The 22,695-nt window shown below is 38.6% G+C and overlaps 1 protein-coding gene across 1 annotated transcript in view; it reads left to right on the top strand.

Annotated features, from left to right (window-relative positions):
* The window catches only part of ATXN10 (ataxin 10), a 99,395-nt gene that overhangs the window by 40,557 nt on the left and 36,143 nt on the right, over positions 1-22,695 (top strand). The window contains exons 6-8 of the mRNA XM_009574517.1: positions 2,017-2,182; positions 7,231-7,339; positions 11,314-11,483. Of these exons, the coding sequence (XP_009572812.1) occupies positions 2,017-2,182; positions 7,231-7,339; positions 11,314-11,483 (445 nt within the window). The remainder of the gene's footprint in view (positions 1-2,016; positions 2,183-7,230; positions 7,340-11,313; positions 11,484-22,695) is intronic.

Raw genomic sequence — 22,695 nt, 5'->3', positions numbered from 1 at the left:
CATTGCTTTCAGGAAATTGTTGTCTGAATGGCAAGACTTGCTTGAAATTCAGGGGAAAGATGGGTATGTCCTGAATTACTGTGCCTGGAAGAAAACTCAGGAAAACAGTTTTGACATGAATGCCTAAAGAGAACAGAAAACTTTAAAACAAATTACATACAGGTGGTGTTTTGATGTCACTCCTATTTCTCCGAAAGGATTATGGTTGTCAAAAAGGACACTCAATTATATTGCAAGAGGAAGAGTAATGCAAAAAATGCCCCTATTGGCAATAATTTCATCTCACTAATACAGTTTATGCAAGTATGTGGTGACCCTCCAACTTCTTTACAGGAGGATTCCTTGTCGTTGTTAAACATGTATTATTTGGAGTATTGGTGCAACAATAGCTGGCTGGAATTCTGTTACGCAGGAGATAGTATTTTATTGGAATAATTCCCGTAACCGTAAAGTCTGTGAGCAGCCTGTTTTCTTAGCTGAGCATATGCTTGAAAGGCTCTAAACTTGGTAAAAGCTGGCATGTAAAATCTAGCCCTGTCTTAGGGATGAATGACACGTCTGTGCACTTAACCTGATTTTTGTATAGTATGCCAAATCTGAAAGCCTTCGTTCAGTTAGGGATGTTGGGTAACTGGACTCTGCTAGTTTGTAGATGGGCAAGCGTGTGGTACCCAGCTGTAACCTGCAGAACAAACAGAACGACTGTTCTGTATTGGAGCTCTGTCACAAACGTAAGCGAAGCCTGTGAGAGAGGTTACCAGTGTTTGACAGCCTTCTGTCTGGAGTCCACCCTTTCCCAAATGTGTTGAGCGCATTTCTGTGCTACCGTGTTGAAAAAGCTTTTTGTCCTCATTCAGATAATTGTTTAATGCAGCTGTATTAATGACATTGAGGGTTGAGTTTAGCAAGAACTGAGTAGCTGTTACGTGATTAATAGGGGTGGGTTCTTGGAGGTTAATAAAGCAGTGACCGTGCTTTTTCCACAGAAAAAGACATTTCTCTTCCCCTTGTGACAACCTGCTTGGTAAATTTAAAAAAAAGAAAAAGCATTTGAACTATTCCACATGTTTAAATGTCAGTCCTTCCATCTGAATTGCAAATATTTTAGTGAAAGAAAACCCTGAGCCTGCTCTTGAATTCATTCAATAAATAGCGCTCTTTCAGGTTGAGAGAATTACAGTGGGACTTCACTAACCCATGTGCTCGTCTGCGCTGGAGTTGAACAGGGAAGCTGTAGGAGGGCCTCTGCCATGTTAATGTCCCGCTTCCACAAAATACTCCCAGTTTGCCCCTAACAACATGAAGGGATATCAGAAATAAAACGACATTAAAGCTCTTAAAATGAATGACCCAAGTACATTTTATAGAGCAGCTTCGTTATGTATTCACTTACTTGCTGGTTTAATACTCTGAATAACTCTTACTGGGTATATGAGTAATTAACTTGCATTTACTGTAGTCTACCTAGTGGCAATTATAAAACAGCTGTAAAGGACCGAGTGCATATCACTTTTTATTTCCCCTGTTTCTGCTCAGAATTGGTTTGGGGGTTGGAGAGGAGAATTGGTGAAGGACTGCGTGCAAGGCAAGGGCTGTGAAAAGCTGGTATTTTCAAACGGAAGCTGTCAAATAGTCTGTGTTTATTTTGCTGAACTTAACAACAGCTTTTAAGAGCTGTTTTGGTGGAAATTTTAGACATACGGAATAGGCAGTCACAGTAGTGTTATGTTAGGACACAAGAAATTAGAAATTGAAATAGACTTGAGAAAAATATTGACTTGACTGTCTGGCCAGATTGTATTAATTGAATGATGAATTAAATTAATGGTGTGCAGAAATAAACCAGTGAACAGGAACTGATTGCCAGGGTTCATAAGACTTCTTAATTTTTAAAAATCAGCTCTGTTACTAGCATGCTAATTGTTTGTACTGTTTTTAACAACTGTATCTGCTTATTCTACTGGTAATTCTATATGGCTTAGTGAATTTGATTAACAAGTTGTTTTCTGATTCTAGAGTTACTTTGTTAGAGCTGATAATGGCGAAAGTAAGTGAGAAGAACCCAGCTACCAGTGAAGAAATGAATGTGTTCATGAGGCATGCTGACTTCCTTGCAGGCTGTTTCCAAGAGAAATGTGAAGCTGTGCTCAAGTTAACTTCTGCAGCAGATGCAGAAGATGAGGTATGACTGATAAAAAAACATTATAGTACTGGAGTCTGAAGTGGTGAATCTTCATTGCCACTATTACCCAAGTGGCACTTGGGGACATTCCATTTATTTTATATTGGGAAAGCAGTGACAGAGTGCACAGGAGAATCTGTAAGACAGCAGCCCAATTTTGCTTTTAATTTGAGGATGACAAAGAATACAGTACTTTGAGATAGAAATAAATCTTGTTAAAGATCTCAAAATTTTAAAAATGTTCAAGTTGTCACATGTTTGGATGTTTTATTATGTTCTTACTAAGGATCGCTTCTATAATTTACTTGGGTTGTGAATTATATTTTATTCAAATATGAATCAAAACTTAAAATATTTATTTTATTTATAGGTGGGAAGCAGCATATCTTCCCCCCCCTTAAAATTGGGGTAAAAATGGAGTAAATGCTTTTTTTTCTAGCAGTACTAAAGTAAGTAAATCTTGGGTGTTTTTTTCAAACCTAAATTACTGATGATAACTTGATAATTAATACATCATTAAGGTCCCAAATACTAGTTCTTTGAAAATGCATTTGGCTACTTCTAAGACAGGTGTTATTGATCTGTTTGGGACCTGGAACATCACGTTCTGACCATGGAGAGTTGTGGTATGCATGTGATTGGCTCAGTGCAGGGGAGGTGTCTGAAACATCTAGTGATCCCCCCGGCAAGCAAGGGGTTTCGTTACTGACTCTTCCACATTTCCCGATGATTTGGGACTCTATGGTGGATCTCTGACAAGGCGGCACTCCTGGGCCCCACTAGCGTCCACACCATCAAGTTGCAGAGCTTGCTGGGCTCTTAGTGGCAGACAGCTCCTGTCTCCTGAGCACCCAGACACTTGCCCCAACTCCAGTCCACTTGGAAGAAATCTGTTATTGCTTCAGACTTAATGAACTGGTTCCATTGAGGATGGCCACAATGAAGTCCCTTTGCAAGCTCAGTAAGAAGGCTTTTATGGGTCATAGATAGTTTGTGGGTTGCACTTTGGGAACTTCTGATGCAGAGCTGAGTCCTGCATGGCCTTATTTTATTTCCTTCTTACGAAGTATCCAAGAGTTGCTGGCTACTTGCCACACCATATAGTGCAGTAAGGAGGTTTAGGCCATCTAAGGGTAGAGGTCTTTTCAAATCATCTAGTGTTCTATTTTTCCTCTTACTTTCAACAAGCTGCTTGAAGATCTAATAATGCCTTTGGGAATACAGAAAGCAACTTGCACCATAACTTGCAGTGGCCTTATTTGTGCAGTGTTAGGTCATCATGTTGTGAGCAGGCAGTGCCAGGTTATATTGGTCTCAGTTCTCAATCCCTCTCATATAGATAAAGTTCTAATGTTTTCAGCTGATTTTGGGGTGATTTGTGGGGGGTTTTTTGGGTTTTGTTTTTTTTTTTTTTTAGACAACTAGCCAGAAAACTAAAAGCCCAAGAAATCTAATATTTTTTATTCAAGCATAGAATTAGTTAATCACTGATTCTCACTGATTAATCATGCTTAGTTTCAGAAGTGTGAGTAACATATTTTCTTAATATCTTAAAAGGATATTTAAAAAAAAGTCACATCTAGCCTCTCTCTTGCCAAGTGACCACAGTGGTATGTTGAAATTGTTACCCAATATATTTGTAGTCGGAAGCATTTTATTGTTAAAACAAAAGTAACCTGTAATAGTTTCATTTGTAGAAACTCTTGAGAACGGCTGTCATAACTAATTTACTATCAAAGTGAAAAAATACAGATCTTTAAATGCTTTTATATGATGTTACATAGTGTTGTACTTGCTGATTTTTTTGTTTGTTTGTTTAAATGGGCACAAGAATTTTACATGTGTGTTGAGAGATGTTATGAAAGATATTAAAAATGACTTTATGAGGAGGTGATAGTTGGATGCATAAAAAAAAACCCACCAACAACCATACAGCAATTTCTTCTTATCTGTCCAAGAAGCACAGCTTTGTCCCCGCCCCCGCAACTGCTTAGTCTAAGTTATCTTAGAAAACTTAATTGACTACTTCTGGAAAAGGTATCAGTTTGGCAGTAGGAGGACATACACTGAGATAATTCCATCTTCCCCACTCCCCCCTTCTCTCTCTGTTGCTCTCTCTTCCCCCCCCCGTCCCCCTTTCATTTTTTTCCCTTCTTCTCCCCCCTTTTTTTTTTTTAATCCTGTGTGGTTACTTTCCAAGTATTCTGTGGTTTCAGTTCTTGGAAAAAACCATTTGTTTGCGCCTAGCAGAAGGAGGTCTCTGTCCAACTTGAAGGTGCTGGGACAGCAATATTGAGAATATTACTGTATAACTTGCCCTGCTTACACTGACTTTTTATCCTTCTCTCACATAAACATGATGTATGATAAGTTGAGTATCACTGTTTGGTGGGAAATGTGGATCACTTAATGAGCACAAAATATAAGTCATAATAGCTGAATAAATGGAGAGCAATGACAAGAATAGTTTTTTAAAAGTGTGTGTATATGCTTATTGTGTGTATACATTAATTTGTAACATATGCTTGCCATGGGAAGAGAGAAATTCCAGCTTAAATTCATAAAACTCTTTCTTTTCTTACTAGAAATGATCAAAAATTGCACCGATTTCTCCTCAATTATATAAATATTTTAGTATTTGCATAAGAGTTGTACTTAACTGAAAAAAATGCAATTGTGCATGTAGAGTCTATCATTAAAAATGCTTTAGGCAACATCTGTGATATTAAACGAAACTCTGCCTGGACTTTCTGTGGCCCTGAAGCCAAGTGCCTTGGTCAGGCTATGTCTGTACTAGTAAGCTGTCTTAGCCTCCAAAACTGGGAGGCCACATTTGAAGACTGTCTTTTGGGAACAGTCCTTGAACTGGCCTGACTCCCAAAATGTTGTCTGGGTGTCCCATCCACTGTTTAATTTATTATATGTAGACACTGCCTTTTTTCCCTAAGGAACGTCAGGTCTTATAACTTCCATCTCAAACCAATGAAAAGCTAATCATATGCTTCTGCAGTGCTTAAACCAATGTTTAAAATAGCTTTTCCATTATAAGCCTGACTTCAACATCAGTTTGCTTTCACTAACTTTCAACCATACTTGCAAAATAAAACCCTCCCCTGGATTTTAAGTTCTTATTTCATATCTTTATAAGGAACATCTTCTCAGAGTCTCTCTCGAAATACGTTTATTTAAAAACTCTTCAATTATTTCCTTATTTACTTTTAAGATTGTATCCACATCAAGATGGCTGTCAGATTTCAAAATATTTTGGGGTTTGAACAGTATCTTGTTGCTGAACTTAAAAAGGAAGTATTCTGCTTTATTGCCTTTCTTTTGTACAGGTGGAGGGCAAAAAAAAAAAAATTTGGAAAGCTGGGGCAGGGTGGAGGGAAACCCAACCAGAGATGTTTAAACAGTTTTTTGGAAGTATCACGTTTCATATATAGATAAGAATTTGAGGGTTCTTATGTGCTTTTAAAATATTTTGTTCCTCTTCTCAAATTTAGATGGAACAGTTGCTGAACTGAGCCAGATGCCGGGATAAGAGAAAGGGAAAGATGGTAGTATAAAACCCTGGGAATAAATATGTAGAGGACAGTGAAGAAAGGCATTTTAAAAAAAAAAAGGGGGGGAGTGAAAAAAGATAAGGCTGAGAAAGGAAAAGCCACACCTCATAGTATCCCCTGCTACAGAGCTTGCATTATGTATGTGGGTAATGGGGTACACATAGGCAGCAAGGGCCACTGTACCTTACTGGTGTGATTTATAGTTGCCTGTTAATACTCATTTGCTTTACAGTTGTAAAGAGCGTAACCTTTTCTTGTGCAAAGGTGTTAAGTGTATGAGCTGAAGAGGCTTTTGGTTAAGCTACTGTCTTGTAACAATGCAAAATGGCTTCAAAATTGTAAATACCTGCTTACTGTCTGTGAAATACAGTTGGGGTATTCTTACTTTATAATAGGACAATGACCAGTGTATTCAGAGGCTGGTTTTGTGCTGTTGAAAGCAATTTACTGAGTAACTTAGGGCAAGACCTGCACCTTCCTACACCTGCGTGAGGGAAAAAATGAAAATACAGCTTTAGGAACTGGACCCTATACTGATCTGTTGTTTTCCAGGAGCATAGGAAGGAGCAAAGAATGGATATAATTGTAATACTTAATTACTGAACACTATTGTTGATTATTTCAATTATGTTATATTGATAATATGGATTCAAAAATACTATACTGTTGGTAAGTAAATGTCTCTTTGTCCTGGACCAGACAAGGCAGGAATTTTGTGACCTGTGTCTGAGCCTTTTCAAGGCTACTTGCAGTTTATGTACCACACCTTGTGTGGAATCATCTTGCAGTCACAGTCTGGTTCTTGAGCAATATGTGGTGTTTCAAATTATGCCGTACGCTCTTAAGGTAGTTTCTGTAAGTGCTGGATTGTCATTATAAGCACGCATCAACATAGTCTGTGAGGAAAAAATAGTTCTCTGGCTGAATAAATAATATGCAAATAAAATTGTGTGTCTCATACCTAACCAAAACGCTGCATCTATGATCCCAATCCTATTTACCCAAGAATAATGTGAATTCTCGCAGCCAAAGTTCATTTGACCACAGAACTTTACAGAATTCCTGCGGATAACAAATTGGTGTCTTGCAGGCGGTGTTTGTGTCTTTAAAGTGGGATGTTCCTACTGAATAAACTCAAAGAAAACATTTATACAGAAATAATTTTCTCAGCTAGTAATTTTCTGCATTTCTGCTTTTGGAAGCTACTGTGTTTTTGTTAAAATTTTATCCCTTATGGCTCTGTTTTGGTTTCCCCATGATTTTTCAGGGCACATATAACACTGTTTGACAGTAGAAAAGAAATTATTGTACTGTAATACATGATTGTTAGATGTTCTTATTTATAGAAATTTATTCTTGGCAGTTTAGAAAACCTGCAAAGAACCTGAGACGCTGAGAGTTCCTGTCCTCTGTTTAGATTGTCGGTGTTATATTCTTACGGTATCATTCATAAGCCATTTTCAGAAATGTAATTTTCATTTACAGGAAGCACTGGTTACAATTCGTCTTCTTGATGTTCTTTGTGAAATGACATCGAACAACGGACAGCTAGAACATCTACAGGCTTTGCCTGGTTTGCTTGAAACAGCCATAGGTGAGTGAAAAGCCACAAGGTTTATTAACTGTTGGCTTGCTCCAAATCAGGTTGCTCTGTGAATGAAAACATGTTTTTCACAACTGGTGGTAATTATGATTCTGACCTTTTAATAAAATAAATAAATAGGAGATGGAGTTAATCTACATTTTCAAATATTTGATTTGTTCCTGGAATTTTTCTGGTTCTCTACTTGCTCTGTTGGCTCCTATTACCCAACAGAGCCTTGATTCAACTGTCAGCAATGCGCTATTTATACCATAAGAGTTGTGCAAAGGACAGCTGCTTCCTATGTTCTTCCACTGGCTGAATGTGTGTGGAAGAATTTCCTCAAGAAGTAGAAAAAGGACTTTTCCATGCCTGTTCCCTTCTGTTTCCCAAATTCCTGAAAACTGAAACTAAGTACAGTTTGAATGTTCTTAACCAAATTCAGTGACTTTTAAAGGTCAGTTTGAAAGAAGCCTTCTTCTGCTAAGAAACAACAAGCAAAGGGCTGTACGCAAAGAAAATTAAGCCAGGATCGTCCAGAGACACTCTATATACTCGGGGAGGGAGGAGGAAGAAATATACATATACTGACCTGTGCCTTCCTAAATCTTAGCACTTTGTGAGACTGATGTATACCACTGTTTTCTGAGGAAATTGTACAAGTTTATGGATTTTAAAGAGAAATATGTAGTATTTTGGCTAAAAAAGAAAAAGGCTGAAACAGCTGTTAACGATGACTTTTGAGATATTTGGAGAGTCCGGGGAGGGGGGAGACCACAAAACCCACCACAGCAAAAAAACAACCATACCTCTATTTTTGATGACAGGTACATAGTTTTATTGCTTACAGCAAGATGACTAACAAGAAGATCTATTTTGTGCATGTGTATGTGTTTTGAGGAAACTCAAAGTTATGCATTGTATCATCTGAATGCTTGTATAAGTCTTTCAACTTAAATGAAAATTTCAAGGAGCTGCAGATCAGCTAAGTTTAGAAGCCTGTAGGCCAGTCCTCCTTTCCCTCGCTGTGCTCAGACTGACTTTTCTCTGCAGCCGTCTCCAGGCTAATGAAATGGGTGCAGGCTAGAACATTGCTACCATGTGCATCCTACGTATTTCCCACATGCCCTCAGTCAACAGGAATTTATCAACACTTACAGTTTCTCTTTAAGACTATCTTTTGGCTACAAGACTCCTTCAATCCTGGATTAGCAAAAAGGGCAAAAAACTGTATTGATGTGTTATATCACCTTCAGTATTTAGTTCTGAAGACCAGAAGAATAAGGATAGATAGCACAAAAGATTTTCATCTGATAGATCTTGCGATGAAGCAGTTCTTCTATTCAGTTTATATCATGAGAAATTTCCTATTGGAAATTACTAAAAGATTTATTGAAAGATCTGAAGAATATCTGAATGATCTTTTAAGTATCAACTAAGGAGTGTGTTTTGCTATTTTCAGTAATTGTTGGATTAAGTTAGACAGTAATACTGCAGTGTTAATATCTTTAGCACTGTTAACAGCTTCATTGCACAGTGTTTGACAAATATCACCAGGGACGTAAATGGTCTTTTGAATTGAGGGGCATTTTGGAAGAGTTGCTCTTTGGGATAATGAGAGAACGGCAGACTGAGGCGTCCTTTAGTTGAGAGCATAGGTGACATCTCAGGAGCAGTTGCTGTGTTGTGTTGATGTGCAGTGTTTGAGAGGAGCAGTGTTCTTTCTGGGTTGGCATCATGCATGGAAGGTGGCGGCTTTTCTTCCACCTTTTTCCTGTACCTCTCTTTCCAGGTAGGTGTATTGCTCGTTGCATTTTTGTCTGCACTGTAATAAAATTCGAAGAGTCTTATTTACTTTTTTTGTGGGTCTTTTGTTTTATTTTTTGTTTTTAATACTTTTGTTCCGGGGTCCCTCTTAAGGGCAGACAGAAGACCATAGAATTTGGGAAGACCATAGAATTCCCTCTTACATGTTTGTGTGTGGGGAAAATACTAAGACTATAAGGCAAGGAAGCACAAAAAGTGAATGCCATGAGAAGGATGTGAGACACTGCCCATTTTTATGAATTTACAAAAGCAAACAAATTTCTGTGAAAGAAGATTGTGTTAAAAGCTGTTCTATGATGACATTTTTTAGAGGCAATCAGGAGATTGTAGTATGAGAAAAGATTTCGAGTGCCCAGAGGAAAAGGACCTGGGGGGGCTGGTTGACAGCCGGCTGAACACGAGCCGGCAGTGTGCCCAAGTGGCCAAGAAGGCCAATGGCATCCTGGCCTGTATCAGAAATAGTGTGGCCAGCAGGAGTAGGGAGGAGATCGTGCCCCTGTACTCGGCCCTGGTGAGGCCGCACCTCGAATACTGTGTTCAGTTTTGGGCCCCTCACTACAAGAAGGACACTGAGGTGCTGGAGCGTGTCCAGAGAAGGGCAGCAAAGCTGGTGAAGGGTCTGGAGAACAAGTCTGATGAGGAGCGGCTGAGGGAACTGGGGCTGTTTAGTCTGGAGAAGAGGAGGCTGAGGGGAGGCCTCATCGTGCTCTACAACTACCTGAAAGGAGGTTGTAGCGAGGTGGGGGTTGGTCTCTTCTCCCAAGTAACTAGCGATAGGACGAGAGGAAATGGCCTCAAGTTGCACCAAGGGAGGTTTAGACTGGACATTAGGAAAAATTTCTTTACTGCAAGAGTGGTCAGGCCTTGGAACAGGCTGCCCAGGGAAGTGGTAGAGTCACCATCCCTGGAGGGATTTAAAAGACGTGTAGATGAGGCGCTTAGGGCCATGGTTTAGTGGGCATGGTGGTGTTGGGTTAATGGTTGGACTCGATGATCTTAGAGGTCTTTTCCAACCTTAATGATCCTATGATTCTATAAATATAAGTGGTAGCTCTCAAACGGGAGGCCTCTAGGCCCTATCACAGTTTCATATCTTTAAAAAAATACCAAAAATGTAGTTGTCTCTTTATCGGCACAGAGATTTTTTTTTTCTTCTCCTGTGTCAGCCGTCAGCCTATAATACAAGGACGTATGAAGTTTCTTGTAATTTAAATCCAGGAAATCTAGTGCCCATTCTGCTGTGGATATTGTCACACCTGGAGCAGAAGGAGCATAGGGCTTAATTACTGCCCTGTGCTATAACCTGGTTTTGCTACGTCTTTATTATTCCAGTGTAAGTTGTGTGAAGCATCTTGGGGACAATGGCATGCCAGGCCATTTATTAGTATTGCAGGTCACTTAGAGGAAAAATACTTCCTAATTTTTAAATAATAGGTGCAGCCTTTAGTGAATTGGCTTCTCAGCTATGTGGGTTCTCAGGTGTTCACATGATTTCAACTTTTCTTCTGGGTGTGGTCTCTTTGTGGAATGTTGTTTTCACAGATTTTAGTTTCCCTTCTCCCTGATTTCTCTCTGGGGTATTGTAGGAAAAAATCCTAGTTGCTGTAAACTAGTATTTACCATACAGGAACATTAGTATTTCTCAGTTGAGAAGATTATGGCACTGAAGGATTTGTAAAGGTGCGTCAAGGTGCTAGACGTACTCGAAATCTTTTCTCATACTACAGACCTAGGAACAGACTGGAGAAGAGAGAGTAAAGGAATTCTGTGATTATGTGTTGCTGTGACAAGTTTGAACTAAAGGAAGTTTTCTAAAAAGTTCTTTTTAGAAATATATTTACAATACCAGAATCATCAAGAGCCTACAAATCCTGACTCTTCAAGTAGAGACCAGTAGCACCAGCCTTCAGACTTCATGTCTGAACTATGTAAGTGTGTAAAAAGGATGCAAAAATACCTTCTGACCTTGGGACGGCCTTTTATAGTTATACTAGCACAAATTAAGAAATGAAGAAAACTTTCAAAGTTCTTTTGATATATTGCTGAATATCTGAAATTATGTTGATTAACTTTGAACCTAACAATTAGTAGTAAAGCTCTGTGCAAAATGATACTAATTTTCATGTGGTCATTAATTAAAATATTCATGTTTTCTGTAGATACCCTGAGATTAACTCATCTTGCTGGGAAACAGGCTGTAAATATTTTCACTGCCACACATGCTATGACAGGGCAGGAGGAAATTTCACATCCAGCTGTGGGTTTGAAATCTCATCTCATTCGTTTGATTGGAAATTTGTGTTACAAAAATAAGGAAAACCAAGACAAGGTAAGTTTATACAGTTTTCTGGCAGAACTCTGACATGTGGACAGATGTGTATGCCTGACCGTGACTTTACTGATGAAAATATATTGTTGATCTACAAATAGCGATTAGAATTGGTCATGTAAAGGAGATAATTTTTTTTTTAGTGTCTTTAAGTTACTGTAACAGGTATGCTATCTTTTTAATAACAATGTGATGTGTGCCTGTCTACCTTTTACTTCAGTTCTTAAGAATGCAAGCCAGTGCCTAATTCCTTTATTGTTTTCATATTTGCACTTTCTTTGAAAAGAAAATGTCTAGACTAAACCCCAACTTCACTTTGAAGGGAAATGGATGGGAATTGTTGCATGAACTTAATTTTAAATCCTTGAATTAGTCTCTAATGCTTTTTCCCTCCCCTTCCTTAAATTTTTTCATGCCACTTTAAAATGTAGGTCTGCTTCCCTCAAATCACTTTGAACTCTTTATCTTTAGAATTCCTGTATGGAAAATTAGTTTTGATTCCACAATGAGGAAAAAGAGGAAACAGCAGCATGTTTTTAAATATGAAACCTTTTTTTCTTAGAGTTATAAAAGATGTGGCTTTCCTCCAGGACTTGTTAGACTAACCTGATTTCAGCAAGAAAAGCAGTCATGAAAGAATGTTGTCTTATGGTTCATCTGAGCACTTCCAAAAGTAAAGTAGGTTACTTTTCTCATTTGGCCTAAGCAACCACTTGGTGTATTACAGTAGCCTCAGTTTAATGAAAGCTTTCTGTTTCTCTAGTTCTTTCTGGTGAGCTTCTTGTTGTAGAGAAACCCTCTGTTGACTCCCGTATCTTCCTTTTCTCTTAAAAGTGTCTTTCCTTATGGCAGCCTTGTCCTGGAAGGAAATGGTCTTGAGTAGCCTTTGTTATTGATATTTGTTATTAAACAGGGAAATTTGGGATTGTTTTCCTTTCTTTACTTCATTAATTTGAATCAAAGTTTTCACCTCCTCTCAAGGAAGCAATTTATAGGCTGGAAAATGAAAAACACAGAAGAAAGGCTGTATCAAAAAAGGCGTAAAGGAGAATAATGGAGTATTTTTACTTCTCTCTTATGATGTCAAATGAGGCCTATGTCAGCAAGTAACAAAAATGCAGTAATTAATACTGGTTACTCTGCAGGAAGTTACATATGATGACAAACTCTGAGTCTGATTCTTTGTTGCCAAGGAGCTATTGAGACATTGAGTACTGCAAAATCAGTCTCTGTTAGAAGCTTCTGTTTCCTAAATATTTTTTGTTGTTGATTACTTCATTTTACAAAGATAATAGATTCTTTTGTACTGATGCCATCAAATCCGGTTTCAACTGCTGCACCGTCTACCAAGTTAGACTTTTATGACGGCAGCAGGGCATTTTCATAGTGTATGAGGGGAGTGCTCCCATTTCCTTGTTTTTTTCTGCAGGGTAGAGAAATGGAAAATCTGAGGAATGCTACCCTCTTTGTCTGACAAATGCGAATAATATGGGCATATAGATGGGAAAAATGGTAATGATCCTCCCTTTCCCCATTCATATTACAGTGTACAATAAAAGATTTTAATATTTCTGAAAAATATTATTAATCCTATTAATCACTCTTGCATAGCTCTGGCTTTGACCCGTTATGATGTAATATGTATTTATGTAAGTGAAATACATTTTTGTGGAATACCTTATGATAGTGGAGGGGAGGGGGTTGCTTTCATTTTGAAAGGGTTGATTTACTGCTTATTGTTCATTTTCGCTGGGATTTTCAAAGGCCCCTGGAGCAATTAGGCATGCAGGCTTAGTGTTTTCAGTGGAAGCTGGGTATTAACTTGCCTTAAACTGCATGCAAATATTATTGCTTTATGCTGTCTTGAAAATTACTTAGATTCTTGTGTGTGATATCATGGAACATTATTTAAGTGCCGTTGAAACTTTAGAAATGCCAATAGTATGATATCCTGTCTGTACCTTCAGTTGATTTCATACATTTAAATTGATTCTAATAACTTTTCATTTTTAAGGCAGTTTCCATACATAAACACATGGTTGTGAGGACAGGGCAAGCAGCCCGTATCATTGTACAGATAAGAAAACTGAAGTTTTGAGATGGGAGTGAATTGTTCAAAGTGGTGCGTGTGTCAGACCTAGAATTGGATGAAAATGGGGTTAGTTCCTGGGTTCCCACATCTCTTTTCAGAGTATGATCTCACAATATAGGTCTTGTTTTGTATCCATTACTGGTTTTACACAGAGTTTACTTTCTATATTCAATCAAAAGTAATGTAATACAGGGTAGATTGTGTTTTTATATAACAAGCCAACTGTCCAACACATCAGAGAGACCTTGGGCTTTAAAATTGGCTTTTGCTTTTGTGAGACTTACCGTCTGAATTGTAGGCGCAAGCTGGGGAAGTGGCTTTCTCTTCAGTCAGTTTAGCTGTTTGCCTGGCATAAGAGGGCTGCATGTCACTTACTCTTGAACAGCGCTGTTAGTATTCTGACTCTTTAATGAATGGAGACTTTCACACTTGTTTTCTTTAATATTTTTTCTGTAATTTCCAGTCCCAGTAGAGCTCTTTTCCTAGTAACAATAGTCATGCATTAGTAAATGGAGTAATAATAAATAATAAAAACTATAGCCCCTATTTTTATAATATAACCTTAGTGCTTGGTGTTGGTCTGCCTGACTTGTTCTGAAAACGCAAGTAGTTCCCAAAGACTTGGGGCTCGAATGGTGACTTGGGCTAAGCCCACCGAGTGGACAGAGTTGCATCACTGTCTTCAGGAGCTTCTTCAAGAGTTGAGTGACAACCTGCTTGCTCTCTGGGAGGTGGGTCTTGAGCCAGCCTATGCCTCATGCAGTGCGTATCTCCTGAAGTATGATGGTGCAGTCCTACTGCATGGGGCGCTAGTGACAGAGTTAAAGCAACAGAGAATGCCTGGAGTGGGAGGATAATTGCTCTGCAAAGGCTGCTTCTCCATCTCTGTTTATGGTCTCCACCTGCTATAAGAACAATAATTGCAGGGGATTAGTGCACTGTTTTGTTGGCAGTGGTGAAGAATCTTGTAATGCCTTAGAACAGAGAAATATCTTACTAGTGCTTTATTGCTTCTTTACTTTCTGTTTAAAACCATTCTTTGTTTTTAAAAAGCATTCTTTAGCTTGTACTCTCTTAGCATTAGGAATGCATTCTTTACATCTTTTCTTCCTCATAGTTTTATTTACACTGTTGTGATAAGTTCTTAAGATATAAGGGAGTGGGCAGACATTTAAGCCGTAAACTGAGATGCAGTTATTAAAATGGGTCTTGCCAGGCTTACTGCCCACTTGCAAGGCTAGATGGGTTGGTATTTGTAAGAAAAGTGTCTGAAAAAATGTTCATTTTGGACTGATAAATGTTGGGTACAAGCATGTCCTGAGTTGCACACACTCTTGCATGAAGAGGAGAGAAGAACAAATAAAAGTGCTGTACTTAGGACACCAAGTGTTGAGCTAGTTCTGTTCTAGTTTCTAGTTCTGTTGAACCTGCCAAGAGCCTGCAGTGGATGTGTAGTTCTGTGCTTTCTCTCTCTGTAGGAGGGAGGAAGAGCTGTCAAGAGTTATTGTCATACGTGTGGGGCAGTCCTGTGGCTTGTATTTTGTTATGTCTCCTTCACAAAGATGCATTGTATGTTTTTATTAAATACACTGGAAGGAAGGAGGTGGGTTCTCAGGCTGAGCAAGGAGTGGAGGTTTTGGCTGGTAGTTGATGAATGAAGTTATCAGAAGGAAAAAGTGAAAATTCCTCTATACTCCCCTCACCTTGTTTGACTTACGAAAGAAACCTAATGAATGAAGTACAGAGGATATAATCCTTTATTGTAGAAATGAAACAAATACAAAATAGGTCATAGCAATTAATCTGCACTGCTGTTTCTTTGTTCATTTACAAAAATATGTACTGGAAGGTGAGATGGCTAATCTCTGCCTTACTGTGACAGACAGCACTGCTCTGCACAACCTTATTACCTTTCCCTAAAACTGTTGTTTATGTTGTGAGGTGTTTATACAGTATGACTTGTTTAAAATACTTCATTTAATTGCAAGTGTCATCAGTACTTGAATAAGCAATGGAATAATGTAGACCTTATCCTGCATTGTTTCCCTTCCTCTCTTGTAAAGAGGGGAATTACAGAGACTTCAATCACATAACCTTGCTGGAGTTAGTAAATAGGGAATTGAAAGGAAGTAGAAAGCTTGACAAAGTTTAATTGCAGTCTTTATTCACTGTTCACTTTAGTTCACTATTACTTCTGAGATCAAACGGGGGAATCTGAATTGCCTGGGGCTTCTGTCCTGTGAAAACTATTCCCGAAGGATGCAGCGTTGTCTGGAACAACCTAGATGTGAGACATGAGCTGCGTTCCTTGCAATGGGGGAGCAGCCAGCTGGCAGAACGTTGGCGTGCTGAGATCATGCTGTACTGTTGCCTTTTGAAAGGGATCCTGAAGGGAAAAATTGTGACGTTTCTGAATGCAAAGTTGAGCCTAACTTAGTAAGAACAAAGCACTTAGCTTGGGTTTGATGGTGTAATCTGGTTGCATTGGCTTTGCTGTCTTTAACTGACTCTTGTTACTGATAGGATAGGTAGTTTATTGCTACCTGCTCACTTTGTCTAGCAATACAGTTAGTATGCTGGGACGGATACATGCTGAGAGATCCTTATCCCCTACAGAATACTGAATACACACAAGTGTATTTTTGAGATGTCTCTTTTTCTTAATCAGCCTGTTAAAAGCAAAACTGATCCCCTCAGGTAAAGAAAGCAATCCATGTCCGTATGCCAAGGACGTTTTAGATACTGGGAACGCTGGTGGACCCAATGATAGGGTATTAATCTAGGTATGTGCGTGTTTCATTGGTAAAGTTGTTCTGTTGTTTATGTAGGGGGAAAAATTTTAAATACAGTGTTGTCTTTGGTACTGGCACCTGCACCTTCTTACCTAAATGGAATCACTCTAATGAGGTGAACAATTTATGAGGGAGATTTTTTCACATGCCTGTTTTTTATTTGAGGTGGCAGCAATGCTTCCTCTAATGCAATTATATTGGGTTTTGTCAACACAGAGTTGAGAAAGGAAGTCTTCTGGGAGAAAAGGAGGAAAAAAAAAACTTCCACAGTTAAAATTAATCTTAATAAAAGTAGCAAGTAAAACATCTGGATACTGTTTAATGTGCTTAATGTAACTTGGATTTTTTTTTTATATACGTCTAAGCCAAATTGTTTTATATGAGACTAGCTCCCTAATTTGAAGACTGTTCTGCCTGAAAGTATGAACAAGATTTGACTTGTTTGGAATTCAGTTTTCCGTTCTTTTTTTCACAGGGGCAGGGTGTGCAATGAATCCAGTTAGAATACGGTTAGAAAAAGGTGCCAGCATCCATAGATCAAATTGTCACCATTCAGCTTCTTAACTTAATCTTCTTGCTGTAGTGATTATAAAATAGAAAATTTCAAACTAAAGACTTTATTTTATTTTACAATTGGCTCTTTCTCACCTGAGGTTTTCAGAAAGACTGTATGAGCTTATCTGTTCTTTTTCCTGAAAATTAGTTTAACTTTTTAAAGTAATTGCATTCTTCGTGGCATGGCAGGATTTGGAGTTACTTGCAATGAAGAGCATCCCGCATTTATATGCATATGCTGTTGAGAGAGGAAGGAGAGAAAATTTTCCTAATGTTAAACATAAGCCTAAAGTGGAAGAGATTCTTGGTTGAGCAAAAAAGGAGGAGCCTTTTGGATCTGGATGCTCTGAAGTGGTGAGCTCTTGCACACCTGACTGTAAATTTCTGCATGGTTCCACTGTTTGGATGCAGCTATTTAATGTTGTAGCTATCTGTATGTTTTAATGCTTTGCTAGATAAGGACAAAACATTCAGGGTGTTGCAGGACTGAGCCGTTTAATTGGTAAGTTTTGTCTAGGTATAGCACTGTAAAAGTCAGCAGTAAAGCTTAAAATGGACTTTATCACAGAAGTGCTTTAAAAGCCTAAGTTTTGCTGTGGAAATGAGATCTCTACCTAACTAGTATGGAGATACCCAAATAGAAAAGCGTCTGTGGTCCGAGAGTGTCTTTAAAAGTATCTGTTGTGACATACAAGGTAACTGTCTCTAGTCCTGGTCCCATATGGATTTTATGTTAGTCTTCAGCTCTGTTGCAATCATGAATCCTTAACAAGTGCCAAGATTTTCATCAAAGTGCTAGAGACTGTTAAACAAAAAAGAATCATGAGATCTCTAAGTGGTGGGACAATATGTGAGTAATAAAGGGTTGGTGTGGAGTTTTTTTGCCCTGAAGTCAGAGATGCATGCCTAATGCAGTATAGTTTGTAAAGTGCTGAATTATTTTTATAACAATGTGGTTCATTTGTTGTTAGAGAATAATACAAAACTTCATTCTGTTGTGCTGCCCCTTTACAAGCAACAAGTTAATGTTCCCTCTTGTCCTGCTCCTATTCCCCCTTCTGCCCCACCAATTTTTGGCAATTGATACAGTTGATCCAGTCGTTCCTTGTGGCTTGTCCGGTTTGACCAATTTCACTTGAAGCCTTGATCATACAATGCATAGAAAGTTCTCTCTTGCAAGGAACTTAGATGCACTTGGTTATAGTCAAAGTTTCATATTAAAGGTAATTTTAGTAGTGCATAAGCTATTTTTTTGTTTTTCTTTAGGTTTTATTTTAAACAGCTTCCATTTGATATTTAAATTGCATACTACATAGAGACATCTTCACACATTGATTGTCTGGATATCTTCAATGATTAGATGAAGGCTGACATATGCACAGTACCATACTTCTCTTCTAGTATATTATTGGCCTGCTTCATGTGGAGGATTACCATAATTACCATCTAATAGTTAAAGGAGTATAAAGATCAATCTGTATATTATTATGTTCTCATGAATCATAGGCTGAGACTTTGACCAAACCTTGAATATACATAAATGTAAACTACATTGGCTTCTGCCAATGTGAAGATGTCTGTAGAATGATGATTATATGCAACATACATTTGCCAAACGCGAGAACAGGACTTGGGCATTTTGGAGTAAAAGAAAGATTGTGGGAGGAGGATTATTCTTGTGAAGTTCATAGTGTTTTAAATTAAGATGTTGGATAGCTCTAGAAATTAAATTAATTGCTTTGATTTATAGTGGAGAGGGAAGATAGAAAAGAGTAAGATGACTAGATGTCTTCTACATTCAAAATTAAAACAAGCTGGCTCTGCATACATTTCCAAACAGTCAGTACCAACTTATAGGCTTGTTGGCCTCTTCTTGACTCTGAAAGGTTTTTTGAACCCTATTTGGTGTTGAACCCTATTACCATTGCGGTGCAGCACAGGACTCTAGCCCTTTTTAAAGGAAAGCTCAGCACGCTGTTGTCAAACAGCCATTTCCAGACCTTTTTCAAACTCACAATAAGCACTTAGAGTAAGTGTTGAAACTGCATCTATAGCATTGATATTTCATGTGCCTGTTTAAGATGAGCAGCTCATGTAAAAATACTCATTTTAAGCCAGATTGAAATCTAAAAATAAGGTATTGACCTTTATATGGAAGAATTCTCAGAGGTTCCTGCGACTCCTTTCCTGGTCTGATGGGCTAAGTAGTAGTTATCATACATGTGGCAGGCATGAATTAAACTTGCTGTTCACCAGAGTGTGTTTCGTGCTGTTGCAGGTTTTTTAGACTTGTTGGTTTGCAGAATGGTCTGATGTAGTACTTACCTGAAAGGTGTATTGTGTGGCAGTCCTCGCTGCTTGGAATAATTTCTGTAATGAACGGGTACCTATTTAATGAGGGGGTTACAGCTGTGCTGTGGATATTGCAGGTGGTTCTTAGTGTGTTACCTCCTTTGTAAAACAGAGAAGTGTTCTCCTGGGCTTTGCAGGTGCTTTCTTCTCTTCAAGAATAGGCTCAGCATCTGTTAGGCAAATGCCCTGGTTTGAAGTCCACTGAAATCAGAAGATGTCTTTGCTTTCCTCCATGATCTCGATCAGCCTCGTCATTTCTTTTTCCGGGTGTGTATTTTGAGGCCTGTAAAGATGGGAGGTGATGTGGCCTAGCTTCTACAAAAAGGAGTCTGGCAGTCATGACAACTTTTTTTTCCTTTCTCCAGCTTGGATGCAGATGCTTCAGTAAGATATGGGATGTTAAAGTTCTAGTAGCTTGCAAAATATTCTGAGGTATTAGGAGATTTTTGTTGTTGTTGTTGTTCCATATATCATTCTCAGTTAAGAGCACTGTATCAACCAAAAATGTTTCTTGCTAGTTTACAAGGTGATGAAGAACTGAATTTGTTTGGGGTATTCAGTGTTAGGAAAACTGTTACTACAAAAACCACCCTCTGATGTGGCTAATATAATACTAAAAAAAGCTCAGACGACATACAGTACCTTGTATTGCAGGAAGGAGGTTTATCTGTGTTTCCTGCTTTTTGCCAGTGTTATTGATTGCTGGGGGCAAGACTACCATATGTGGAAGAATGTCTACCTTTCTGAATACTTTTTCTCCAGCTCAGATCTGAGCTGTTAATCCAAATTCTTTTCCACTTTTACTGGTGTCAGATACAAGTGACATACATTTTCCATTGCTATAACAAGGAATTTCATTAGTTTTGTATGTTGTTTTTCATTGTTCTAACCTCAGCATGAACTTTGAGTTTCTCCGTCTTTTCTTAACTGCCATCCCACATATAGTTTCTTTTTTTTTTTTTTTTTTTAAGCTGCACCAGACTTCACAATGGGCTGATGTTATAGTGCTGTGAGTGTTGAACATGATCGCTTTTGGATACATAAAACTTTCTCTTTCTTTCCCCTTACAAGAGGTTGTGTTTACTGTTTTAATTACCCTGTGAGGCACAGGCATCAGGCATCTTTTCATCTGTTTCCTCGGTAGTTACTAAGTTTTGGTTACTGTGAGATATTAAAGTTTCTCAGCTTGTATTTTTATGACAATCCTAGAGTTTGTAAACATAGGTACAAGCGAAAAAAAAAAAGATGATTTTCTGTTTTGTTGGGTGTTGAAATTTGGCCATCACTACTTATAATCTGTCAGTTCAGTTCATGTTTTGGAAGCACTAGTAAAATAGTTTCACTGAGGAAGTAATTAAACATGGCATATGTGATAGACTACATTTTGTGATTACTGCAGTAACTCTTGGTTTTAGTGGAACTCTGTGCTACATTCAGGGTGAGGAGGACATGAAGGAGATTTTGTGTGAAGGCTTGTGGAAGCGAGTGGTGGAAGATCCCTTACCATTGATCAGCAAGCAGGATGCTGAACGCATGCCACTGAGTCCTGATATTAAATTTCCCATCAAAATCAGAAAAGCATTGGGCTAGACGGAAGCTTACAAATGTGCTTACAGAAATCTGGTGTCCAGTTTCTGTTTCATCAAAGTGTGGGGTTCAGTTACTTAATTCCTACCACTCCTGTGGCAGCCAGTCATCAGGTTAAGTAGAGGTGTAATGTCTTGCAGGCTTCAGCCTGGCCTTTGCCTTATCAAAAAAGCAGCTGTGAGCCTTCAGTTCTCTTTGCCTGTGTGCCTTCAAGCCAGTGTAACTTCTGTTACCAGCCCTGAAAATTGTTTGCTAAAACTCCTGTTGAAGCACGTGAGGCTGTATCAGAGCACCTAGTCTTCAGATAGAGACCGAGCATTTGGTTTTCTTAGTTTTTTTCCCCCTTTCTCCTGTTTTTCTTTGTCTTTGGGAAGAGAAAGGAAACTGCCCTGACTGTCATCTGCAGTTTTGAATTTCTGCCATTGGGTGATGCTGTTTGTTCTAAATTGTAGACCTGCATTATTCTCTCCTTGCTGTTCAATGCAATGCTTGAGTGAAGTTTGGTGATGCCCGTGCCCAAACGGAACCAAAGTACTTGGATAGCCTCATTTTTAAAGGCTGCAGAACCAGAAGGCAGGGGAGAGGGAGGAGGGGGTGGAAATCCCCATCCTTTTTTTTTTTTTTTTTTTTTTTTAATTGTGCTCTGTTAAACAGTCTACCTGGTTGAGCAGTAAGCCTGGTTTTTGCTGCATGTCATAAGCATGTTAGGTCATAGAGGAAATGAGTCTGGTGAAATTGTGCACCACTTCCAACATAAATGGGATTGTTTTCTTTTCACTTATTTATTACCAAGCTTCTAAATATTTCACCAAAAAGGGGTACCTCACATATTGTAGAGAGTGTTGATACTAAAATGTCTGGATACTGGAGCTTGACCTTTCCTGTTTCTTTGGAAGTTTCAAAGTTTTCTGTAGAGCTCCTACATCATTCAGATTTGTAAAAGGAAAAATGCCTATTTCAGACCTGGAAAATAGTTCCAATCCTACATAAGCAAATGGGGACATTAGGTGACTGTGCAGTGGCTTGATTTTTCTACATTTACTGTGTTTTGCCCGTGGTAGCAGTAACATAAAATTAAGGAGTATGAAATACAATGCTAAAACAGCCTTCTTTTTTTCTCCTAAATGAGCAATTACACCAACAGTTCATGTGCTGTATTTGTCTTGTTCTGATAAAAATTTAATTTCTAATCTACTTTGTAAGTCAAAAATAGCAGCAAAAAAATCTTCATTTTAGGCATTTGAGAAGTTTATGCACCTCAAATCCTTTTTGTATGTGTGTATTGCAGTATTTAAAATATGTATCTGTTGGCCATGCTTTACGCTGGAGAAACATTAAACAATGGAAAAGGGTGTTCTGTTTTGATACTTGCTGAAATGAATTGATACACTGATGTCACATTACTGTTAAGGTATATCATTTCTTTAGCACATGGGCAGACAAAAGCCCATTTCTGCAGCAAGAGGGGATGGACTGTGATTAATGGCTGTAAATTTACACTCTTCAGATCATGCTTATATAAGTAGGAAAAAACCACACACCTGACTTTTGTCTACGTAGGCTTCCTGACCCTTTGGGGGTAAGGGGGCAGTGGGAATGGAAAGATAGAAACAGCTAGGACTGTGCAGGTGACACACTTACTGTTCCTCCTTTGCGTCTTTGAACAGGTTAGTGGGGCTGTGATTTCTCCATGGCAGTATAATTGCTGGAAGCAGGGAGTGGAGAGAGCTGCCCCTCTGGTGCTGAGCTCTTGGTGCTACTTGCAGACCTCTTAGAGGCATAGCTCTGGAGGGAGGAATGTCTCGCCTGTCATGGAGCGCAGGCTGCTCAAGCT

This window comes from Fulmarus glacialis, unplaced genomic scaffold (assembly GCF_000690835.1).
Source record: "Fulmarus glacialis isolate BGI_N327 unplaced genomic scaffold, ASM69083v1 scaffold13160, whole genome shotgun sequence".
Taxonomy (NCBI): Eukaryota; Metazoa; Chordata; class Aves; order Procellariiformes; family Procellariidae; genus Fulmarus; species Fulmarus glacialis.
Note: the sequence above shows the minus strand (reverse complement) of the source record. Positions and strands in the feature narration are given on the sequence as shown.